Source organism: Stylophora pistillata, chromosome 4 (genome assembly GCF_964205215.1).
Source record: "Stylophora pistillata chromosome 4, jaStyPist1.2, whole genome shotgun sequence".
Taxonomy (NCBI): Eukaryota; Metazoa; Cnidaria; class Anthozoa; order Scleractinia; family Pocilloporidae; genus Stylophora; species Stylophora pistillata.
Genome location: NC_142522.1, coordinates 28,708,496 through 28,733,696, shown reverse-complemented (window position 1 = coordinate 28,733,696; position 25,201 = coordinate 28,708,496). Strand labels below are relative to the sequence as shown.

The following is a 25,201-nucleotide window of genomic DNA, read 5'->3' as shown; positions in this document are numbered from 1 at the left end:
TCATCAGCAGAAAAGTAAAAAAGATTAGGCTCTTGGTCAAACCCTGGTTCTTTCTCGAAAGGAATTCTTAAAATATTTTTATTATACTGCAAACGATCATTCTGACGTAGGTCACTTTATTCCAAAAAGCACCATTTTAGACAACTCCAACTGAGTCAAAAGATCGGTGCCATTTTACCACAGTATCTCACTATTTCAGTCTAGAACAGCCGTGGAAGCTATACTCCAAATGAAATAAGCCCTATAGCTCTCAAATTGAAACTAGCTTACTTTACATTAATTTTTTTTTTAAAACTGTAACGCGAGTTACAACGAAATAATATCCGCTCAGGATGTCTAGTTTGACTGGTTTCTACTTCAGAAAATACAACAGGCTTTGTTATGGTTTCAGCACACTCACTAGTACAGGAATAATGTACGGAAAACACTGATTACTATCCAAAACTAAAGCGTGTACAAAGACATCCCATACAAATTAAGGACCGATGAAAAACAGTGTCTCGAAATCGCGCCAAATTAGCAAAGTCATCAGTTTTAATAGTCCATGATCCAGTTCCGCGTGTGCGGTGTAGTTGGACAGCGGCTTCCTGTATTAGTGCACACAAAAGCGAGGCTCTTGGGTCAAGCTTTCTCGAAGATTACAGAAGTTGTGAAGTCGAATTTAGCATGAGCGTCGAAAATGTTGAATTATCTTCAAAATCAGCATTTTTATCTGCCGTAGAGAAAGTGAAAATATTGAGCAGCAAGTGTCTTCGTGATGTTACATAGGAAAGGCTGAAGGAATAGCTTTCGTATCGTGAAGGAACTGCCGAAGATGGAAGTGCTGGATCGACAGCTTCGAGACCCGTGCTAGTTCAAAGTTGAGTTCATAATATTTATTTAAATCTTGGTATTTTTACCCTGATTTTAAATCGTTACAGAATCGTAATGTCTGTGTACCTTTTCTTTAAAATAGGGTTATATGCTACATCAAGAACGGATGGGATGACGATTTTCTTAAAAAGTGGCAGCACTTGGCATGTAAACAAGTGAGCGAAGTGAGCAAAACTACTAGTACCACCGCAGCTGTTACAAGCAGTGGTCTTCCCGATTCTGTGGATTCGAGTGAATCTTTGGACACAATTGGATCTGTGTTTTCAATGCTCTTCAGTTGCTTATCAATGACATTAATGTCGACAGTCGTATCCATACTCACATTGAGACATCTCTTTTGAGACTACTCTTCTTTGTTGTTGTTGTTGTTGTTGTTGTTGTTGCTTGTCGATCATAAGGTATTTTCCTCCGTGGCTTTTCAGCGGAGAAAATAAACTTCGTAGGTATAGCGTCCGGTTTGAGTCGCATTTGCTGTCCTCCTAGGGACTTTACAAAGCACTCAGGCTCGAAATGCTTGCTACATAGATAGGAATTTTTGTTTAAAGAAGTGTTCTCCCTTCGGATTTTTACCAGCCATTTCTGGAGAAGATCTTTGTTTGATAGCGGCAAGGAATTCCATGCGAGGCCGCGACAATCTTCTTTTGAACTGCGGCTCGTACAGCCAAAGGCTGTCTAACCATTATGTTTCACCTAAAATTTAACAGCGATTTAATATTTTCTACACTCCTGCTAGAAATCTTCAGGGAAGCTTGACCCGATGGCCTCGCTTTCGCGTACGCAACCATAGGATACTGCTGTCCAACTAAACTGCGCGCGCGGAACTAGAATAAGGGCTATTACTAGCTGTGTATGAGATCTTTAATTTGGGTAATTAAAACAAACATGGATATCAAAAAGCATTTCGTTCTGTCTGTTTACTATGTTTACTGAAAAGAGTTAGAGGCCCGTAGACGGACCTAAACGCTTTTCATTCCATTTGCGTCTTCAGACGATGCGGTCTGTGATTCAGGACAGAAACCTGAAGCTTTCGTATCTCTCTGTTAAAAGATCTCATTTAATTTCTTGTAAGAAATCCACAGGATTTCTCAGTTGGCGACACAGTTAACATCGGAACTAATAGAAAGATGCAAAAACTATCAAAACCTCACGATAAGCAAATCGTTGGACACAAAGCTTAAGAAAATTAAGATCTCCCACCAAAACTGGGTACGAGTGTCCATAAAAGCTGAGGCCTATTCTTTAATTTTAATGACGAAACTCATTTTCTCTTAGACTCCCCTGTCGATCTGCTCGTTTATAATCCTGAATATCTTTTGGAAGTTAATCGACTTCTCGGAGTCGGAAGAAAATGTACAAAGTATGTCACCTTCAGTGCAAGACTACCGACGGCCCTGACTTTAAAGTGCGAAGTTTGATGCGAAGTCGTCGTTCATACTGGAGTGAGGGAGCGACATGTTTGCCTATAAAGACCTAGCAATAACCTATTTTTCAGGCTATACGCATCTCTAACTGGCTAAAAGCCTATTAAAAAAAAGAATGTTCTTAGACTGTCAATATATAGCTCACAGTATAGTGTCCATGTCCTTCATGGTTTAGTAGGAGTCCCATTGCCTCTGTGATAAATTTCCACCTTAGTTTTTCCCTAAAGGAAATCAAACAAAGAAAAGACGCGTTAAAAAGCCCTCCTGTAAATATACTCACCTATTACATACGTAACATCTCAAAATAACAAAATGGTCGTCTATATAAGAGGTATCGGTGAAGTAATTAACAGAAAACCTTTCTATTTAACTTCCGACCTCGCAACATGTGTAATTGCAATTACGTGAAACGAATGGTAGAGGCTTTTGTTGCCCTATCGTTATCTGATCAATTTGAAGCTGACAGTTCCCCAGCCAAAGCTACCACCTCCACACAGTAGATAATTATCGATTCACATTGACAGCCTTCCTCAATAAAACGGGCAGCTCTCTTAACTGTTTCAAGACACACCCCTCGGGCCTCTGTATTTTGTGCAATCGTCTACATCGTCCTGAGCACCTCAGTTTTCTATTCAATATGTCTCATGTTTCACTACGCTTGTTCCCGTTGTTGTCCTGTTGTAGAGTGTAAAGTCCTCCTTATTGTACATAAGAAAATTTTTGTCTCCCGATTAACATTTACCTCAGGCTGTGGTTTAGCTGCATCAGCTGGACATTTGCTTTCTTCACTCCTTCTCAATATACCTTGCAACTGTGTGATCACGTCCTTCAGTTCGCTGCTGTCCCCTAATCTCTCCACTGTAAGCTGAAGAGCATCGGATTTGCAAGGTTTCTTCGAATTCTCAAAAGCGAGTAGATACCGCTGGATCAAACGCCCCATTACCACGCGACGCTTGATTATAAAAAAAAAAAAAAAAAAAAAAAAAAAACAGAAAAAAAGTTGTTGGTCTATGTTTGTTCATGAAAGCCTTTATAGCTGATATGTAAATGATGTACGATTCATTTGAACAAATTATCAATGTGTGGAAAGTCTTGGATCAGGACGCCTTTTCCTCTAAGACCAGATGGAAAAGGATTACCAGTCGTTTCACTGACCTACGCCGGAGTCGTTTCATTAACGACAAGTTCACGAACCTTTCGGATCGTTTCGCCAACGATAAACGAGATCATTCCATAAGATAAAGATTCATCCCAGGCGTGGTTAACAAAACAACGTACTCAAGCTGATCCTACCAGATTCTACCGTGTAACTGTGACTGGAATGTAGGACTGCTTAGCCGTGGAAGGTCTGGGTACGAGAGTAACCTCCAATACTTTCTTATGATTTTTTCGTGTTTTTTTCTACATGGCTTTGGAGAATGCCTTTTCATTAAAATTTTATTGCCGTCACATCGAGGTTTAGCATTTAAACTGGTTCTGCGAACGTTAACACGTTTAGGGTGTATCAACGGTTGCATCATGTACACCCACCCTCTGTATATCTATATCCACCATAGTTTCCAATGGCGACGCCGATGCTTCTCGCCTAGTGCAGCATCCACGCTAAACAAAGAATAAAAAGGGTAAGCAGAAGACAAAATAAAAATCTTTACCACTCTGCTAAGTGTATGCAACAATGATCAAACGCACTGCACACGAATTCATTGTTACGACTCACTGGAAAACGACGATATAAAATCTTCAAGCCTCTCCACCTACCATAAAGGAGGACGGATCGGCACAAAACCTTCTGCAGAGACGGATTACCGAATGAGGAGGAGGAACGAGGTTGAACGGCGGCGGCATAACGTTGCCTTCGTCTACATAAGACATCCACATTCGAGTTCTCGAGAACTTCCACTGAATATCTTCATCATCCTTAAAAAAAACAGTCGTAATTTGTTATCAAGTGGTCTGCGAAAAGTTATTGGAAAACCGCAGTTGAAAGTTATCATATTCCGTGAGATATGCATGAAAGGGTGGGGAGTCGCGGCTTGTTGCAGCAAAAAATCACTCTATTTTGATCAATACCTTTTGGGAGATACACCTTCAGCACAACTATAATTATTACCATATGCAACATGAGGAAACGCGCTCAAGTAAACAGGCTTTCATTGATTTAACTTACCGCGACCCTCTGAAAGGAGTTCGACATCATGGCAATCAGCATGTTTAGGGCGACCAAAATGGAGATGATACTATATAATCCCAGAAGTACCTCTCCTGTGTATTGACTGATGATGAAGCTCTTGTCTGTTCTCAGGTCCGAGAGATTTCCCTTTCCAAACAAGTCCCAGAATAGGAATCTTAAAGTTCCTCCGATCCTGTCAAAATTGAACCGTAAGGCAACAGGCATGACACATCCCCCCCCCCCCCCACACAGACACACACCCATCCTTTTTGTGCCACGCTGTTTTAGTCAGATTTCTACACGAAATATGCCAAGAAATATATAGACACTACCACTGAGCCATTTCTGGTTGCCTCTTTAATAACTGTTGTATATCATAAAAAGAATCTTCATTTCATTGACAATTTTTATTGTCTCTAATGAGCTAATACCTAATGCGACTCAGGGCTGTTTTGTAACCGAAGGAAGTTTGGAAAGACATTCGCGCGCCGTCGCGCCAACGAGTCTAAAAAGTTTTATAACAAAATGAAAGCCCTAGATATTTTTTTCTGGCGTAGTATAGTAACGAGACATTCGGCATAACGCGAAACCAAGGCTCAAAGCTGGCTCTCCACAAACAAGTCTTCTCAGGAACCAGTCATTATATATCGTCTAAGAGGAAGAAGGTGGGAGAGGGCGGAAGATTTTAGGGGGGGATCACATGGTTCTCAGGAGGGACAGAGTTGGATCAATCGTTGCCAACAGAGCATGAAGGAGGGACTCAAATATTGACTTCCAATCTATTGCCTAAGGGGGGAAGGCATCATCAGAATATCACAGACCCTTCAGTGGGGATCAGGTAGATTTTTTTATCGTGGCATAGACAAAATCCTACGACGACCCCCTCCCCTCTTACCCGGGGGATAAATAATGACTACCCCCTTGGAAGCTCAGATATACATCCTTTGAGGAAACATGCCAACGACTTGTGCAAAAAAAAAAAATGTTGTTGAAGTAAAGCTTTTAGTTATCATTTTAGCTACGCATTGGCCAGGAAAACCATGGAAATTTACATAAGGCTTAGAGTTAGGGTTAGACGTTTTAGCCCAAAGAGTTGCGGTAACTGAACGGTCCGTTATGAAAATAAAGTGCGATAGACGAGCTCCATCTCTCAGCCGTCATATCGATCAGAATCGATCAATTGTACGTTAACCGTCTCAACTCGAATGTAGATTTCCAATAATCAAATGTATCTTGTGGATTGAGGCTCGAGTTTCGAGGCTCGAGTTTCAAGGTTCGATTTTTGAGATTCGAAAGTCGAATATTGAGAATCGAGTTTCTAGGGTCTAGTTTTTATTTTACTGCGGCAATTCTTAAAATCAGTTGCCTTGGGTGGGGTGAATGTAGCATGACTTGTACATGTGCTATCCTCTACCAATCCGGGTAAAGCTCAAGGCACGAGTATCTCCATTATCATCTAGGCAAACATATTTTATACACATGAATATCTAGTACTTACTTGGAGAATTCGTGTTCGGTTTCATTCCCAACAAACTTTTCCCTGGCTTGTATGTACCGGGAGTAAACCTTCCGCTCAGCCCAACCAAATGCAAGGTACAATAACAAAAACAGGAACAGAAACTTGACGATGTCTCGTATCATTTTCACCAAGGACAACTGCAGAGGCCCGAGAATGGAGTTAACTTGAAAAAAATTGGAGGCATGAACGAAGCTCAATACCAGACCTATAGAAAATGTGGCATTAGCCAAAAGAAGAAGGTCGTAGGCGTACACTTGGGCTTTGTCACCAAATAGCTCTTGAATGGATACCGCCGAGCCTCCAAATCCATGCTTTGTCATGAAAAACCCGGCGAGCCAAAGGAATCCCGAGATAACGAAGAGCCCCAACATGAACAGCGTGACAAGGTTCCAGTATTGTGAGATATAACGCTCTTTTCCCTGACGAAATGCTTTCTTTGCCTCTTGTAACAGCTTGCCGGTGATCCACAGTACTATAAAACTATCTGTTCAAGGGGTCAATAAATACTCTTATCCATATTTATTACACGACTCGGGCAGTCAGAGGGCCAATAACTAAAATCAACCAATCAAAATGCTCTATTGCCTGTCCAATATTCTCTAAGTATTGGACCGGGCACTGTCCCGAATGGTCCCGAATGATACCAAATTTGTGTCCCTTTGAACTTCAGTCGTATAATAAAGCTTGCTCGAGACCGTACTGGAAGAATATCGACCCTCGGTCTTTATTGTACGGACCTCGCTGCGCTCGGTCCGTACTGTCAAGACCTCGGGCCGATATTCTCCCAGTACGGCCCTCGCGCTTGGTTAATGAGATATATATAGTAAGAACTATTAAGTAAACCGTCTTTGGCGCGGCAAAGCACACGTTGTGAACTGAAGCCGTGATTCAAAACCGAAACATTTCCAAATAACTTCTGACACTCAACTAGAGATTACCAATATATCCCATTACTCAACTACTACTTAAATACTCATCAATTGGTTAGGTAAAAATTTATGAGAGCAAATGACTAACAAACGTCAAAAAAAAAAAAATCAGAAAAGTACCTACCAAAGACTGAAAACTGAAGCACATCAAACAAGTAGTCTTGAATCGATGAAAATATGAGCAGGATAAGAAAGCTGCAAAACGAACCCGCGTGACTCACAAACTTGAAGAACGGTTTCCTCAGCATTTTGCTGACTTCAGAGTTAGGCGCCAAGAAGTAAAACAGAGCCAGTACTGGCAGCAGTAATGTATATAACACACTCCACACCATTTTCTTTAGGAAGCCAAAGTCTTCCCATCCTCCTAATCGGTTGTACAGCACCGAGTTGAGCATAAGCTGGCTGTAAGGGTGAGCGACAAACTGGAGAGAACAAGATGTTATGATTTCTCAAAAAAAATAAAATAATAACGCCCAATTAAAAAAGACTTGAGCTTGCACCCAGCAGGTTTTAATCCATCATGTAACTGTGTTCCAATGAAAACAATTTTGAAACCCGAGTTCCTATGCTACGAGGGTGTTTCCTTTTAAGGGAAATTTTAAATTTTGATTTACTATTCATGAGTATTCTGCGGGCGTTACCGAAAAATCAACAAACTTGCTCATAGATGTAATCATACCAAAACTAATTCTCTCAAGAAGCACTGGACGGAGAGAATATTCCTTCTACTCCCTTCTCGAAATACAGACCACTGAGGTTAATATTAAATGACGACGTTGTCCAGGATATGCGCAACCATTAGTTACGTTAGACATGTATTGACTTTGCATTGAATATTCTATATTCTTCCAAATTCTCTCAATTAAAGGAGGCATGACATGGAAATTGAAAACTGCTTTACACCTGGTGGGAAAGACTTTCAAATTTTCCCTCCTAAGTCACCAGAATAACTGCTTCTTACGCATGCTAACATACTATTAATCGTACCACAGGCTTACCATCTTAAATATCTGTGGTTTCGGGTTTCTATGGTAATGGGTTTCTGTGGCATTTACATAGCCGTTATGAATGTAGTTCAAATATATTAAACAACAACTACGACAACAACAACTAATTTTATTTAAGCTTAATACGGAAAATTACACCCGCAAGTAGCTAGGGCTATTCGAGGCGGGCACAAGAGAGGAAAAAAAAAAAAAAAAAAAAAAAGAATTCTATAGAAAATGAATATTTATATGTAGAATTATAATATATAGACGAACAATCTAGTTTGCCGTGTGGCTTATAGACAGAATGAAACAGGAGGGCAGACCGTAGTATATACTGGAAGTACACACAGGTATAATTTTGAGAATTGTACTCTAATATCAGCAATTCTTATATAATCATCCTCTTTTTTCAGAATTTGAAAGAGTTTTTCCTTTATTGTGCTTTTAAATTGATTTTTTTAAAGTGTTTTGATAAGAAGTGGAATACTGTTCCAGATCAAGGTGCCAGAAATAGAGATGGCTCTCAGCTCTTCATATTTTTAGTTCTAACTTGTTCAACATAATAATTTACATTGGTAACAGATCTAGTCTGGTAACTGTGGACAGAAGCCAGCTTCGTGAACATGTTCTTAATGTTATCAGGAACGAGATTATTGCGGACATCGTACATTAAAAGACTCATTTGCTCAAAGCACAAGAATGATATATTGCCTCTAGAATCTGTCTCAAGTGGTCAGTGTTCAAAAAAAAAATCAGCTCCGAATAAAGATTAATAGTTCATTACTTGTTTGGAAGTGTTTTTTCTGCCAGGAAGTCTCAAAATCGCTCGTTTGGGGCTCTTAAAGTTCGGCGGTTAATTTGGCTCGCTCTCTATGATGAAGAAATGCGACAAGGCAGGCAGCTTACTTGAGTGTTAGATACGATAACCGAAACGCATGTTTGGAATTCCTTTGATAACCCCTCATGTCCGGATCCCTAGAGGAGCTCCAGCTCCAAATCTACAACTTTGCGTTCCATTTTCTCGTAAACCGTTGAATGGTACGATTCAAAACCGAGTCACCGCAACAGCTGGTTAATCCTTCTGTGGCCTGTTGAATTTTGGTGGGAAAATAAGACCTAGAAGGTAAAATATGTTTGTCTCGAATACTGAGGTGGTGTGGGATCTGGTGGTGTAAGCAGCCTGCCTTGTCGCATTTCTTCATGATAGAGAGCGAGGCAAATTAACCGCCGAACTTTGAAAGCCCCAAAGGAGCGATTTTGAGGCTTCCTGGCAGAAAAAACACTTCCAAACAAGTAATGAACTATTAATCTTTATTCGGAGCTGATTTTTTTCGAAGACTGACCACTAGGGACAGATTCTAGAGGCAATATATTTGAACTGCATTCGTAACGGTTATGTAAATGCCACAGGAACCCATTACGGTACCTTTTCATTACCATTAGCAATGGCAAAATTCGTAACGGCTATGTAAATGCCACAGGAACCCATTATCGTACCTTTTCATTACCATTCGCAATGGCAAAATTCAGCACGCTCAGCTTTTGGGCTTCTGGCCCCCCTCTGACTTCTACATGTTGTACTTGATCAATACCAGGTACCTCCATTACACAACTTATTTCTTCCATCGTACGACACTCTGTGAGAAGTGCTACTGCAAATTCTTCGCAGTTGTCAGACAACTGTTTGTAATCTGCTTTGAATTCGTACTCTGTATCAACGAGACTCTCTAGCTTCCGGTTTAAAAGGAAAGCTCGAACGATCGGATCTTTGGACGAGGCTATGTCTTGCTCTTCGTCCAAATGGTCGCTGGATTTGTCGAGTAAATACGACATGCACAAGTACACAGGGCTAGCCATCGCTCGATAACTCTGCAAACGGTAAATAGAAGTCCCCAATCGCTTTCCCAAGCGCATGCATTCGTCACACTCACAGGATCTGTTATGGAATGGCGGTTCTTCAATCGTGAAACCTTTCGCCAAGAACACCTTCACCATCTCTTGGTTGTCATTGTGGGCAGCCAACATCAAAGGGGAAACGAATCTGTTATACTTAACTCGGCTCGTCTGCTGTTCTGAAGACACACTGCTAGGACTAGCCGGTCTATTCTCCGAGTCCTTCACGAAATCGAGTAACGCTCTCACCCACTCGATAGAATCTTTGGCAACAGCTTGTAGCAGTGCATTACCCACTTCAGCTCCATTCTCAAGAAGAAACTTGGCGATAACGTGACGGTCGTTGTTTACAGCTAGCTGCAGGGCGGTTTCTCCGGACAAATTCGCACAATTCACATCGACATGTTTCTCCCACACGTACAAACGAACGCCATGTGCGTCGCCGTCACGAACTGCATCAAGAAATTTACTCTGCTCGTCGCTGAGTGTTATGTCTTCAAGATGTCCATCAGTCAGGTCTTCGAGGTTAACTGCTGTGAGATACGGTTCAGAAATTGCCTTCATTCTAAGTTGACTTTCGATAATTACTTCAACTTGTGCGAGCGTCTATCGATCAAGCTCAATTAAGGTGGCTCACAATAGTTTTAGGACTGCGTTCTAGCTGTGCGAATCACGCGCGTCACTCGCGGGATTTTTAAAAGCCATGGAGGAGGTAAACAAACATGGCGGCGCGTAATTTTTTTTGCCGAACTCTATTCACGTCTAGTATTCAGGGTAAATCGCATTTTTACGAAAATTTTAGCCGCCAAAAGTCTTTATTTTTAGTATTAGCTAAAGAAAATATTGCTGGCCGATCGGCATATGTTGTGCCGAGAAGAAAATTTTATAGTTTTTATGTACGCGCTGCGATCGATCGTGAAGACTCTGGAGTGGACTCCGAAATTCCCGAGACCAAACCAAGCACACTTTTACTCCTTTATCTTTCCTGGGGCGGCTTTGTATGTGGCTTTAATTTACTTAATCCATCGGTGGTCTATGCTGTAGAAAATGACGAAAACTCTGTCTGTGCCAATTCTGGTCGCCATAAAGGTCGTTTTGCGACGAAAAGACGCTTGAGCGTGTTGAAAAACCTTGCAAGGGTAAGTAAGAAAAAAAATCTCAGGAAAAATAAAATGATATGGAGGAAGAGGACATTGAGCCCCCCAGGAAAACAGTGACTAGGTCAAAACAGGTAAGTTCTTTTTTGGACCAGTAAATTGTAACAAATAAAATTGAAGATATCGCCGTTTCTTTCGAGGACTTCAAAAGTAATCATTCTCTATTCATAGCAAAACATAGAGGAAGAGGACGCTCAAATGTTACCAGGCACACGAATCGTCAGCATGGAAGTGCTAAAAAATGACCTCAAGTCTTGTTTACATTGTCAAGCAGGTGAGGAAGACTTTGTGGACTTTTTCAATTGTAAAAATAGGCCAAGGAATAAACTGTTAGCATAAATATTGAGTTCTGCATGTACAGAAGTTGTTGTAAAAGTTTTCCTTCTGCAACCATTATGAGGCTTTATGAACAATTACTGTATTAAATATTTACTGCTTGGAGAAAAACTGTTATACAGTCAGCTTCCTTACCAGAGTACACATTCAATATTTCTTTCATCAGAGCACAATAAACAAGTCCCCTCTTTTGTATTTCATCAAGAACAAGAATAACTATATGTAAACAAATGACCACTGAAGTCAGAGAAATACTATTTTTCTTTGGCTTTAAAGTTGTATTTACCTTTTCTTAGATTCAAAAGAATGATTTCAAACAATAGAAAACTAAAAATTAACTTATCAAATTATTGTAAGAAAATATTGTACAGCATAGTCATTTTAAAAATGTAATCATATGCCTTATTGTCAAGGTGCAAAAGAAATACTTCGAAATTTGTTTGCTACTCATTTCAAATTTTTGACAAATGTGTGGCAAAACTCGTTAAGTATATGAACCTTTTTACACTCTATATTGAATGGTCTTTTTTAGGTGTGGGATTAGACATTTCTCATGATCTCTCTCCTCCTAATTTAGTTAAGATTTGTTATTCAAATCAGACTTATTAACCAATCTGAACCAGTCTACTGTTTTATTCTGCCTCCAGTAAAACTAATTAAACCAAATGAAAGTGAAATGACAAACAAACAAATTTGGTTTCCAGGTCCACTGTCTTTGGACAACATGGTTGGTGAAACAAGAAGTGGGCTAAGTAGTGTCTTCAACATTCAATGTTCCAAGTGTGGAAAAATAAACAATGTTCATACATCTAATCATCACAGAACAGGTAGCAGAGGGCCAAAAGCCAGTGACATTAATTCTAGAGCAGTTCTTGGCTCTCTTCATATTGGAGTTGGACAAACACAACTGAACAATTTTCTGGCTACTTTAAACATTCCAACAATGAATAGCCAACTGTTCAAAATGCGAGAAAGGGAAATAGGTAACAGCATTGGAAAGGTAGCAAAAGGAAGTTGTGATGTGTATTTACAACAGGAAAAGGAAAATGCAGAAAAATCTAACAATCAGGGGGAAGTAGATAGTATGCCGGCAATTGCAGTCTCGTACGACATGGGTTGGACGAAAAGAGGCAAAGGGCACAACTCACACACTGGTCACGGAGCATCAATGGGTTTAAAAACGGGAAAGGTTCTGTCTTATGCAACGAGATGTAAAGCCTGCAGCGTATGTGAATCCAGCAAAAAATCAGGAAAAGTGGCCAAAACACACGACTGTAGAAAAAACCATGTAGGGTCCTCGAAGTCCATGGAGAGTGATGTAGCAGTTGAGCTCTGGACTAATGCCCTTAACAGTGGAACCCAATTCAGTACATATGTTGGGGATGATGACAGTACCACTATTGCTGATATTTTAAACAAAGTGCCATACAAGGTTGAAAAGTGGTCAGACAATACATACCAAACGTTCTCTCACTACTCGTCTTTACAATCTGAAAGATTGCTTCAAAAATCCGCACTGTTCAACACTAAGTAACAAAGTAATAAGTTACTATGCAAAATGCTTCAGTTATGCTGTAACTCAGAATGCAGGAAATCCAGAATTTTTAAAATCAAGTATCAACTCCATAGTACCACATTCATTTGGGGAACAGAGTTCATGCAATATATCCTGGTGTGGTTTCAAAAAATGTCCTGAGGGATACAAGCACACAGAACTACCTAATGGCAAGAATTTACATGGTGAGCCCCTGAAAAATGCCCTAACCAACATCTTTTCAGAATATGCCACCGATACTGTTGTCAAGAAGCTTTCCCCATGTGCCAACTCTCAATGGAATGAAAGTCTAAATAATACCATAGCAACAAAAAACCCCAAAACCCGGTATTATGGAGGAAGTGCCAGCAATGACTTTAGAGTAGCCTGTGTGTGGCCCAAAGAAATCTTGGCTATGGCTATGTAAGTGTAGCATTAGAGATACTGAATATCGAACCCAGCTATTTTTGTACATCACATGAAGATCTGATGGACAAAAAAGTGTTAAGTGACAAAAACCGGAAGGCTACAAAAAATTTCAAGTATAGGAGAAATCAATTACGGGGTCAGAAATCTAGTCAAAATAGTCAAAAAGAAGCTAAGAAGGGGAAAACTTATGAAACTGCAGTTGCTTTGAATCTGGATACAAGTGTCAATCAGCCTTCACCAAGAACTCACACTCACATTGAACATCTTTTGGAAAACATTTCTAATAATGAGCTTCACGAGTATGAAAAACTAGTACCATCCTACTATGCTCAACCTGATATGCCAAAACTGACTTATGATCCAAAACAAACTTACACTTTTGTTGTTTTTGACACTGAGACTACCTGCACCGGGAAAAATGCAGAACTCTGTCAGCTGTCCGCCATTCATGAAAATCAAGTGTTTTCAAAGTACATTCTACCAATAGGAAATGTGAGTACTGGAGCTTCACGAGTGAACAAACTATCTGTTCAAAATATCAATGGAATCAGAAAACTATTGAAAGAAAACCAACCAGTGGAAACGGTCTCTCTTGATAAAGCGCTTCAGGAGTTTCACACCTTTCTTAGTCAAGTAAAATGTTCATCCCAGAAGGAAACTTGTATAGTTCTAATAGGTCAGAATTCATCAACATTTGACATTCCAATACTTCTCCGGAGAAGCGACGAAAATTTTCGCAGCAAACTAAGCAACCTGAATGTTTATTTTGGCGACAGTCAAATCCTTGTCAAACATCTTTTGAAAGATAAACACCCGGCATTCCAACTCAGTGAATCGGCATCTTGCAAATCAAACCAATCAGCACTTTACTCACATCTCTTTATGAAGAATTTGAAGCCCACGATGCCTTGGAGGACGTTAAGGCACTTGAAAAAATTCTGTTTCATTCTACACTTCAACTGAACAAGGAAAAACTCGTGAATTGTTCTGGAGTTATTGAAGTTGAACAAGGAATTGCCAGCATGACGTATTTGGATCGACGCCATGAAATTCTTCAGACATTCAGCGGAAGACTTTTCGACCCCAGGAACGACAGTGGTGCAATAAAACAATCAATGGCTCAGAAGATTGCAGGAAGTGGGCTTTCCTATTCACATCTCAAAGAGTTATATTTAAAGTTCGGAACAAAGGGGCTGCTTGCGATCCTCAGCATGCCTCCTTCCCAAAACACAGCGAGGAAACCTCGTGTCACTCGAACAAAGCGTATTCTCGATGCCATTGCAAACCACTTTCAGGAAACATTTCCGAAAGAAAAATAGTTCCTTTGGTTCCATTGTTGGTAAATCGTAACTTCATGTGTTTCCATTTAACCACATTTAAACTGCAGAAACTGGCCAGCACGTGTTGTGCCTCTGGAGGTGCTTGATGACAATGTACGTACCTCGCGTAACATTAGCCAGATTTAAATGACCGAAATTCTCCAAAACGTAGCAACGAAGCAAGGTTGTTAACGGCACTTGAAAAATAATTTACAGGTCCACTTGAACGACTAATTAAGCTGATGAAATCGACCGAAAATCGAGCGAGTGACTCTTCGAAACAAAACAAGGTTTTGACCAGCGGACAACGTATGCGCATGCGAAAAGCGGGATCTTGTAAAGGCCAGATTTTGGAAACGCGCGAGACGCGCGTGGAATTTCTTTAGACGCGAAGTGAATTATTTAAAAAACAAGTCCGGTGACCCCACTATTTTATTTTAAAATTGGGTAGTGTGGACTAAGAGAAAAGTACTGGTAAAATTTAAAAAAATTCTCTGGACCGGATTTATAGCCACTCAATAATTACGGTTTTTAGCAATTACATAAAATCTGCGCCAGAGATTTTTTTAAACTCTCTATAATTGCTTCCACTTCCATGTAAAATTGGATAAAATTAAGAAAAATAGGGGTCACCGAGTTAATTTTTGTGCTATTAGCGTTAGAAGCTCCATGATGGCTCTTATTTACAACCATATGCTGTTGCTATGGTAACAGCTGATGACACCACGTGATTATGTTTTGGTTCACTGATGATTGAGCTAGTAACTATAACCAAGAAAGTGTAAGAAAAATTATTATTTTGTTTTATTGAATCCCTCAAATGTAAAAGTGCTAGAAAACCTAAAAACTATTGTGAGCCACCTTAAGCGATCTTCGACCTTTCGTTGCGTGACCGGCTTGACTGACAGGGTGACCAAATTCGAACCTGGTCAGCGGCTTTGGTTACTCGTGCGCGACGAACCAGGAGTAGTTAAATCGTATTTGGGAATTTTGTATTAGAACAATATTTTCATTTACCTCACTTTACATGTAATGGAAAGATAAGGAGTACTGTCCAAGCAAAACGATAAGTAAAATGAACCGTAAAAAATATATGTATCATCAGCAGAAAAGTAAAAAAGATTAGGCTCTTGGTCAAACCCTGGTTCTTTCTCGAAAGGAATTCTTAAAATATTTTTATTATACTGCAAACGATCATTCTGACGTAGGTCACTTTATTCCAAAAAGCACCATTTTAGACAACTCCAACTGAGTCAAAAGATCGGTGCCATTTTACCACAGTATCTCACTATTTCAGTCTAGAACAGCCGTGGAAGCTATACTCCAAATGAAATACGCCCTATAGCTCTAAAATTGAAACAGCTTACTTTACATTAATTTTTTTTTTAAAACTGTAACGCGAATTACAACGAAATAATATCCGCTCAGGATGTCTAGTTTGACTGGTTTCTACTTCAGAAAATACAACAGGCTTTGTTATGGTTTCAGCACACTCACTAGTACAGGAATAATGTACGGAAAACACTGATTACTATCCAAAACTAAAGCGTGTACAAAGACATCCCATACGAATTAAGGACCGATGAAAAACAGTGTCTCGAAATCGCGCCAAATTAGCAAAGTCATCAGTTTTAATAGCCCATGATCCAGTTCCGCGTGTGCGGTGTATTTGGACAGCGGCTTCCTGTATTAGTGCACACAAAAGCGAGGCTCTTGGGTCAAGCTTTCTCGAAGATTACAGAAGTTGTGAAGTCGAATTTAGCACGAGCGTCGAATTATCTTCAAAATCAGCATTTTTATCTGCCGTAGAGAAAGTGAAAATATTAAGCAGCAAGTGTCCTCGTGATGTTACATAGGAAAGGCTGAAGGAATAGCTTTCGTATCGTGAAGGAACTGCCGAAGATGGAAGTGCTGGATCGACAGCTTCGAGACCCGTGCTAGTTCAAAGTTGAGTTCATAATATTTATTTAAATCTTGGTATTTTTACCCTGATTTTAAATCGTTACAGAATCGTAATGTCTGTGTACCTTTTCTTTAAAATAGGGTTATATGCTACATCAAGAACGGATGGGATGACGATTTTCTTAAAAAGTGGCAGCACTTGGCATGTAAACAAGTGAGCGAAGTGAGCAAAACTACTAGTACCACCGCAGCTGTTACAAGCAGTGGTCTTCCCGATTCTGTGGATTCGAGTGAATCTTTGGACACAATTGGATCTGTGTTTTCAATGCTCTTCAGTTGCTTATCAATGACATTAATGTCGACAGTCGTATCCATACTCACATTGAGACATCTCGCAGTCCCACTACTCTTCTTTGTTGTTGTTGTTGTTGCTTGTCGATCATAAGGTATTTTCCTCCGTGGCTTTTCAGCGGAGAAAATAAACTTCGTTGGTATAGCGTCCGGTTTGAGTCGCATTTGCTGTCCTCCTAGGGACTTTACAAAGCACTCAGGCTCGAAATGCTTGCTACATAGATAGGAATTTGTGTTTAAAGAAGTGTTCTCCCTTCGGATTTTTACCAGCCATTTCTGAAGAAGATCTTTGTTTGATAGCGGCAAGGAATTCCATGCGAGGCCGCGACAATCTTCTTTTGAACTGCGGCTCGTACAGCCAAAGGCTATAGTGTCTAACCATTATGTTTCACCTAAAATTTAACAGCGATTTAATATTTTCTACACTCCTGCTAGAAATCTTCAGGGAAGCTTGACCTGATGGCCTCGCTTTCGCGTACGCAACCATAGGATACTGCTGTCCAACTAAACTGCGCGCGCGGAACTAGAATAAGGGCTATTACTAGCTGTGTATGAGATCTTTAATTTGGGTAATTAAAACAAACATGGATATCAAAAAGCATTTCGTTCTGTCTGTTTACTATGTTTACTGAAAAGAGTTACAGGCCCGTAGGCGGACCTAAACGCTTTTCATTCCATTTGCGTCTTCAGACGATGCGGTCTGTGATTCAGGACAGAAACCTGAAGCTTTCGTATCTCTCTGTTAAAAGATCTCATTTAATTTCTTGTAAGAAATCCACAGGATTTCTCAGTTGGCGACACAGTTAACATCGGAACTAATAGAAAGATGCAAAAACTATCAAAACCTCACGATGAGCAAATCGTTGGACACAAAGCTTAAGAAAATTAAGATCTCCTACCAAAACTGGGTACGAGTGTCCATAAAGGCTGAGGCCTATTCTTCAATTTTAAAGACGAAACTCATTTTCTCTTAGACTCCCCAGTCGATCTGCTCGTTTATAATCCTGAATATCTTTTGGAAGTTAATCGACTTCTCGGAGTCGGAAGAAAATGTGCAAAGTATGTCACCTTCAGTGCAAGACTACCGACGGCCCTGACTTTAAAGTGCGAAGTTTGATGCGAAGTCGTCGTTCATACTGGAGTGAGGGAGCGCCATGTTTGCCTATAAAGACCTAGCAATAACCTATTTTTCAGGCTATACGCATCTCTGACTGGCTAAAAGCCTATTAAAAAAAAGAATATTCTTAGACTGTCAATATATAGCTGACAGTATAGTGTCCATGTCCTTTATGGTTAATTAGGAGTCCCATTGCCTCTGTGATGAATTTCCACCTTAGTTTTTCCCTAAAGAAAATCAAAAAAAGAAAAGACGCGTTGAAAAGCCCTCCTGTAAATATACTCACCTATTACATACGTAACATCTCAAAATAACAAAATGGTCGTCTATATAAGAGGTATCAGCGAAGTAATTAACAGAAAACCTTTCTATTTAACTTCCGACCTCGCAACATGTGTAATTGCAATTACGCGAAACGAATGGTAGAGGCGTTTGTTGCCCTATCGTTATCTGATAAATTTGAAGCTGACAGTTCCCCAGCCAAGGCTACCACCTCCAAACAGAAGATAATTATCGATTCACATTGACACCCTCGATAAAATGGGCAGCTCTCTAAACTGTTTCAATACACGCCCCTTGGGCCTCTGTATTTTGTGTAATCGTCTGCATCGTCCTGAGCACCTCAGTTTTCTATTCAATATGTCTCATGTTTCACCACGCTTGTTCCCGTTGTTGTCCTGTTGTAGAGTGTAAAGTCGTCCTTATTGTACATAAGAAAATGTTTGTCTTCCGATTAACAGTTACCTCAGGCTGTGGTTGAGCTGCATCAGTTGGACGTTTGCTTTCTTCACTCCTTCTCAATATGCATTGCAACTGTGTGATCACGTCCTTCAGTTCGCTGCTGTCCCCCAATCTCTCCGCTGTAAGCTGAGGAGCATCGGATTGGCAGGGTTTCTTCGAATTCTCAAAAGCGAGAAGATACCGCTGGATCAAACGCCTCATTATCACGCGACGCTTGATTAAAAAAAATAAATAAATAAATAAATAAATAAATAAAAAACCAGAAAAAAAGTTGTTGGTCTATGTTTGTTCATGAAAGCCTTTATAGCTGATTTATATGATGTACGATTCATTTGAACAAATTATCGAGGTGTGGAAAGTCTTGGATCAGGACGCCTTTTTCTCTAAGACCGTACACCATGGAAAAGGATTACCAGTCGTTTCACCGACCTACGCCAGAGTCGTCCCATTAACGACCAGTTTAAGAACCTCTCGGGTCGTTTCACCAACGATAAGCGAGATCATCCCATAAGATAAAAATTCATCCCAAGCGTGGTTAACAAAACAACGTACTCAAGCAGATCCTACCGGATCCTAACGTGTTACTGTGACTGGAATGTGGGACTGCTTAGCCGTGGAAGGTCTGGGTACGAGAGTAATCTCTAATACTTTCTTATGTTTTCTTCGTGTTTTTTTTTCCACAGGGCTTTGGGGAATGCCTTTTCATTAAAATTTTATTGCCGTCACATCGAGCCTTAGCGTTTAATTTGGTTCTGCGAACGTTAACACGTTTAGGGTGTATCAACGGTTGCATCATGTACACCTACCCTCTGTATATCCACCATATTTCTCAATTGCGACGCTGATGTTTCTCGCCTTGTGCAGCATCCACGCTAAACAAAGAAGAAAAAGGTAAGCAGAAGACGAACTAAAAATCTCTACCAACCTGCTAAGTGTATGCAACAATGATCAAACGTGCTGGACACGAATTCATTGTTACGATTCACTGGAAAACGACGATATAAAATCTTCAAGCCTCTCCACCTACCATGAAGGAGGACGGATCGGCACAAAACCTCCTACAGAGACGGATTACCGAATGAGGAGGAGGAATGAGGTTGAACGGCGGCGGCATAACGTTGCCTTCGTCTAGATAAGACATCCACATTCGAGTTCTCGAGAACTTCCACTGAACATCCTCATCATCCTTTAAAAAAAAAAAAAAAAAAAGAACCAGTTGTTATTTGTTTTCAAGAGGTCTGCGAAAAGGTATTGCAAAACCGCAGTTGAAAGTTATCATATTCCGCCAGATATGCATCAAAGGGCGGTGAGTCGCGGCTTGTAGCAGCGAAAAATCACCCTACTTTGATCGTTACCTTTTGGGAGATACACCTTCAGCGCAACAATAATTACCATATGCAACTTGAGGAAACTCGCTTAAGTAAACAGGCTTTCATTGATTTAACTTACCGCGACCCTCTGAAAGGAGTTCGACATCATGGCAATCAGCATGTTTAAGGCGACTAAACTGGAGATGATACTATATAATCCCAGAAGTACCTCTCCTGTGTACTTAGTGATGATGAATCTCTTGTTTGTGCTCAGGTCCGAGAGACTTCCCTTTCCAAACAACTCCCAGAATAAGAAACTTAAAGTTCCTCCGATCCTGCCAAAATTGAACCGTCATATGGTTTATGGTGTATTCAATACCTTAATAGCAGCATGGGCAGAATTGCTAAGGTTTACAATGTATTTTAAAGTTGAGATCGGACGTCAGCATGACATATCCCCCCCCCCACCTCATCCTTTTTGTGCCACGCTGTTTTCGTCACATTTCTACACGAAATAAGGCAAGAAATACATAGGAAACTAATACTGAGCCATTTCTGGTTGCCTCTTTAATAACTGTTGAATATCGTAAATAATGACCGGCCGAAGATTTTAGGAGGGATCACATAGTTTTTAGGAGGGACAGAGTTGGATCAATCGTCGCCAACAGAGTATGAAGGGGGGCACTCAAAAAATTGACTGCAATCTATCGCAAAAAGAGTAGGGCATCATCAGAATATCACAGACCCTTGGGTGGGGATCAGGTAGAATTTTTATCGTGACACAGACAAAATCCTACGACGCCTCCCTCCCCTCTTACCCGGGGGATAAATAATGACCGGCCCCCTTGGAAGCCCACATATACATCCTTTGAGGCAACATGCCAACGACTCGTGCAAAAAAAAAAAAAATTGTTGAAGCAAAGCTGTTAGTTATCATTTTAGCTCAGCATTTGCGAGGAAAACCTGGCAGTGTACCTAAGGCTTAGAATTAGGGTTACACGTTTCAGCCCAAAGAGTTGCAGTAACAACGGTCCGTTATGAAAATAAAGTGCGATAGACGAGCTCCATTTCTCAGCCGTCATATCGATCAGAATCGATCAATTGTATGTTAACAGTCTCAACTCGAATGTACATTTCCAATAATCAAATGTATCTTATGGATCGAGGCTCGAGTTTCGAGGCTCGAGTTTCAGGTTCGATTTTCGAGAATCGAGAGTCGAATTTTGGGAATTGAGTTTGGAGGGTCTGGTTTTTATTTGACTGCAGCAATTCTTAAAATCAGTTGCCTTGGGTAGGGTGAATGAAGCATGACGTGTACATGTTGCTATCCTCTACCAATTGGGGTAAAACTCAAGGCACGGGTATCTCTTATCACCTAGGCAAACATTATATTTTATACCCACGAATATCTGGTACTTACTTGGAGAATTTGTGTTCAGTTTTAACCCCATCAAACCTTTTCCTGGCTTGTACGTACTGGGAGTAAACCTTCCGCTCAGCCCAACCAAATGCAAGGTACAATAACAAAAACAGGAACAGAAACTTGACGATGTCTCGCATCATTTTCACCAAGGACAGCTGCAGAGGCCCGAGAAAGGAGTTGACTTGAAAAAAATTGGAGGCATGAACGAAGCTTAACACCAGACCGATAGAAAATGTGGCATTAGCCAAAAGAAGAAGGTCACATGCGTACTTTTTGGCTTTGTCACCAAATACCTCTTCAATAGGTATTGTCGAGCCTCCAAATTCATGCTTTGTCATGAAAAACCCGGCGAGCCAAAGTAATCCCGAGATCACGAAGAGCCCCAACATGAACAGCGTGACAAGGTTCCAGTATTGTGAGATATAACGCTCTTTTCCCTGACGAAATGCTTTCTTTGCCTCTTGGAGCAACTTGCCGGCGATCCACAGTGCTATAAAACTATCTGTTCAAGGTGTCAAAGTAAGAACTATTAAGTAAACTGTCTTTGGCGCTGACAAGCACACGTTGTGAAGCCGTGATTCAAAACCGAAACATAACTTCCGACACTCAACAAGAGATTACTAATATATACACATTACTATTCAATTACTATTTAAATACCCATCAATTGGTTTGGTAAAAATTTATAAGAGCAAATAATTGACAAACGTTAAAAAAAAGTTTAGAAAAGTACCTACCAAAGAATGAAAACTGAAGCACATCAAACAAGTTGTCTTGAATCGATGAAAATACGAGCAGGATAAGAAAGCCGCAAAACGAACCCACGTGACTCACAAACTTGAAGAACGGTTTCCTCAGTATTTTGCCGACGTGAGAGTTAGGTGCCAAGAAGTAAAGCAGAGCCAGTATTGGCAGCAGTAATGTATATAATACACCGTACACCATTTTCTTTAGGGAGCCAAAATCTTCCCATCCTCCTAATCTGTTGTACAGCACGGAGTTGAGCATGAGTTGGCTGTAAGGGTGAGCGACAAACTGGAGAAAACAAGATGTTATGATTTCTCAAAAAAAAAAAAAATAACGCCCATAGAAAGAATACTTGAGCTTGCACCCAACAGGTTCAAATCCATCATGTCACGGTGTCCCAATGAAAACAATTTTGAAACCCGAGTTCCTATGCTACGAGGATGTTTCCTTTTAAGGAAAATTTAAAATTTAATTCAAAATTGAGTTTCAATTTTGTCTACCTTTAGGGGATAGGGTAAGGTAATTTACCTAGTAAGGGACAACCTTGTCTTATTGTAAATTCACTTGCCGTTGTCAAATTGTTAAATGAATAAATAAATAAATATAAAATAAACACAATTCATGAGTATTCTACTGGTGTTATAGAAAAATAAACAAACTTGCCCGTAGATGCAACCATACCAAAACTAATTCTCACAAGAAGCACTGTAAAAACTGTGGACGGAGAGCATTCTTCCTCCTCCTCCCTCCTCAAAATACAGTCCACTGACGTTAGTAAAGACCTCATTAAGCAAACCACGACGGCGACGGCAACGAGGACGTGGAAAAACAAAAGATCTAATCGGCAGAATAAAATGCTTAGCACGTGCATTTTCAAACTTAGTACATTTCTTCGCTGTTCTTTTCAAAACAACAACGCGGTATCACCGAAATGTGCGTCGTTTGCGAACAAAAACCGGGATGGAAAATTATCTTCATTTCCATTTGGAACTCAACGCTATTTTTATACTCACGTTTGAGGTTGAGTTGTGGCGCCTTATGAGAAGGTAAACACAAGCAGCCATTTTTGAAATTCTAATTAAAAGTAGAAATTCATTTCAAAATCCACGTCTTCCTTAGCACTGCCGTCCTTACTACTTAAGGCCCCTAATATTGAATGAAGACGTTGTCCAAGATATGCGCAACTGTCGTGTGGGTCTTTAGAGAACAGTCTTATAATTAAGGGGATCGGTGAAACGAAGATAAACGAACAGACAAGGCACAGAATCTCGACAATCAAACACAAATATAATTCAGTGTGGCCATTCGATCATCCGATACTTTTCCATGTGACTTGCGCGCGCCTACATATATGACATGACCGCCTAGCATACCGAGTTAAACAATAAGGTTTCGATGTTCAGTCTATATGTAATCCTCCGCGGAAGTGCGGATGCGTCTCGCCCATTCTGAAAGTAACCATTAGTTACGTTAGACATGTCTTCACTTGGCATTGAACATTCTATTTTCTTCCAAATTCTCTCAATTAAAGGAGGCATGACATGGAAATTGCAAACTGCTTTACACCTGGTGGGAAAAACTTTCAAATTCTCCCTCCTAGTCACCAGAACAACTGCTTCTTACGCATGCTAACATAATGATAATCGTACCTTTTCATTACCATTAGCAATGGCAAAATTCAGCACGCTGAGCTTTTGGGCTTCTGGTCCCCCTCTGACTTCTACATGTTGTACTTGATCAATACCAGGTACCTCCATTACACAACTTATTTCTTCCATCGTACGACACTCTGAGAGAAGTGCTACTGCAAATTCTTCGCAGTTGTTAGACAACTGTTTGTAATCTGCTTTGAATTCGTACTCTGTATCGACGAGACTCTCCAACTTCCGGTTTAAAAGGAAAGCTCGAACGATCGGATCTTTGGACGAGGCTATGTCTTGTTCTTCGAACGAGTAATCGCTGGACTTGTCGAGTAAATACGACATACACAAGTATACAGGGCTGGCCAGCGCTCGATAACTCTGCAAACGGTAAATAGAAGTCCCCATTCGCTTTCCCAAGCGCATGCATTCGTAGCACTCACAGGATCTGTCGTGGAATGGCGGTTCTTCAATCGCGAAACCTTTCGCCAAGAAAAGCTTCACCATCTCTTGGTTGTCATTGTGGGCAGACAACATTAAAGAGGAAACGAATTTATTACGCTTAATTCGGTTCGTCTGCTGTTCCGAAGACGCATCGCTAGGACTAGCCGGTCTATTCTCCGAGTCCTCTAAGAAATCGAGCAACGCTCTCACCCACTCGATAGAATCTTTGGCAACAGCTTGTAGCAGTGCATTACCCACTTCAGCTCCATTCTCAAGAAGAAACTTGGCGATATCGTGACGGTCGTTTGTTACAGCTAGCTGCAGGGCGGTTTCTCCGGACAAATTCGCACAATTCACATCGACATGTTTCTCCAACACGTGTAAGCGAACGCCATGTGCGTCGCCGTCACGAACTGCATCAAGAAATTTACTCTGCTCGTCGCTGAGTGTTATGTCTTCAAGATGTCCATCAGTCAGGTCTTCGAGGTTAACTGCTGTGAGATACGGTTCAGAAATTGCCTTCATTATAAGTTGACTTTGGATAATTGCTTCAACTTGTGCGAGCATCTATCAGTCATGTACCTAAACCGTTCGCTGTGTGACCGACCTGACCGACAGGGTGACCAAATTCCAATCTGGTCGGCGGCTTTGGTTACTAATGATTTATGCACTTTTCACTCGTGCGTGTCGTGCGTGACGAACCAGCCAACGGCCCATTGCAGAAACGTGAGAGGACTGGGACGAGTTTCTTATATTGATTTCATTGAAAATCTAAACATTTCAACTGAAATGTTACTGAATGAAAAGCTATCCAGTCAAGTTGGAGAGTTTTCAGTGGAAAAGTGTCCAAATCGGAGCCTTGCAAAAGTTGCAAAAATTCTATACAAACCCTTAAAATCTTTTTGGCCTGTCTACCCAATCCATACAAACTCTCTAATTTAGGTGATATTTGAAGAG

General features: G+C 40.5%; 1 protein-coding gene, 1 long non-coding RNA gene and 2 pseudogenes across 3 annotated transcripts; 2 read left to right on the top strand and 2 right to left on the bottom strand.

The window, feature by feature from the left end:
• Positions 1-99: 99 nt before the first annotated feature.
• LOC148733220 (short transient receptor potential channel 6-like) lies at positions 100-10,358 on the bottom strand (annotated as a pseudogene). The gene is made up of 8 exons (XR_016000832.1): positions 9,399-10,358; positions 7,037-7,334; positions 5,963-6,467; positions 4,462-4,657; positions 4,053-4,211; positions 3,825-3,896; positions 3,037-3,246; positions 100-2,515 (listed from the first exon to the last, which is right to left on the bottom strand). The product of XR_016000832.1 is annotated as a short transient receptor potential channel 6-like (transcript).
• Positions 10,306-15,760, top strand: LOC148733219 (uncharacterized). Its single transcript, XR_016000834.1, has 2 exons — positions 10,306-10,422; positions 15,437-15,760. It is a non-coding gene; the product is annotated as an uncharacterized LOC148733219 (long non-coding RNA).
• Positions 11,964-15,760, top strand: LOC148733218 (uncharacterized; annotated as a pseudogene).
• A 6-nt stretch (positions 15,761-15,766) lies between these two features.
• LOC148733217 (short transient receptor potential channel 6-like) lies at positions 15,767-24,914 on the bottom strand. Its single transcript, XM_088759156.1, has 8 exons — positions 23,810-24,914; positions 22,151-22,448; positions 21,411-21,915; positions 20,130-20,325; positions 19,708-19,866; positions 19,487-19,552; positions 18,684-18,893; positions 15,767-18,166 (listed from the first exon to the last, which is right to left on the bottom strand). Exons 1-8 carry the CDS (start codon positions 24,809-24,811, stop codon positions 18,116-18,118), a joined length of 2,487 nt encoding a protein of 828 aa, XP_088615282.1. The 5' UTR covers positions 24,812-24,914; the 3' UTR covers positions 15,767-18,115.
• Between the last annotated feature and the right edge of the window lie 287 nt (positions 24,915-25,201).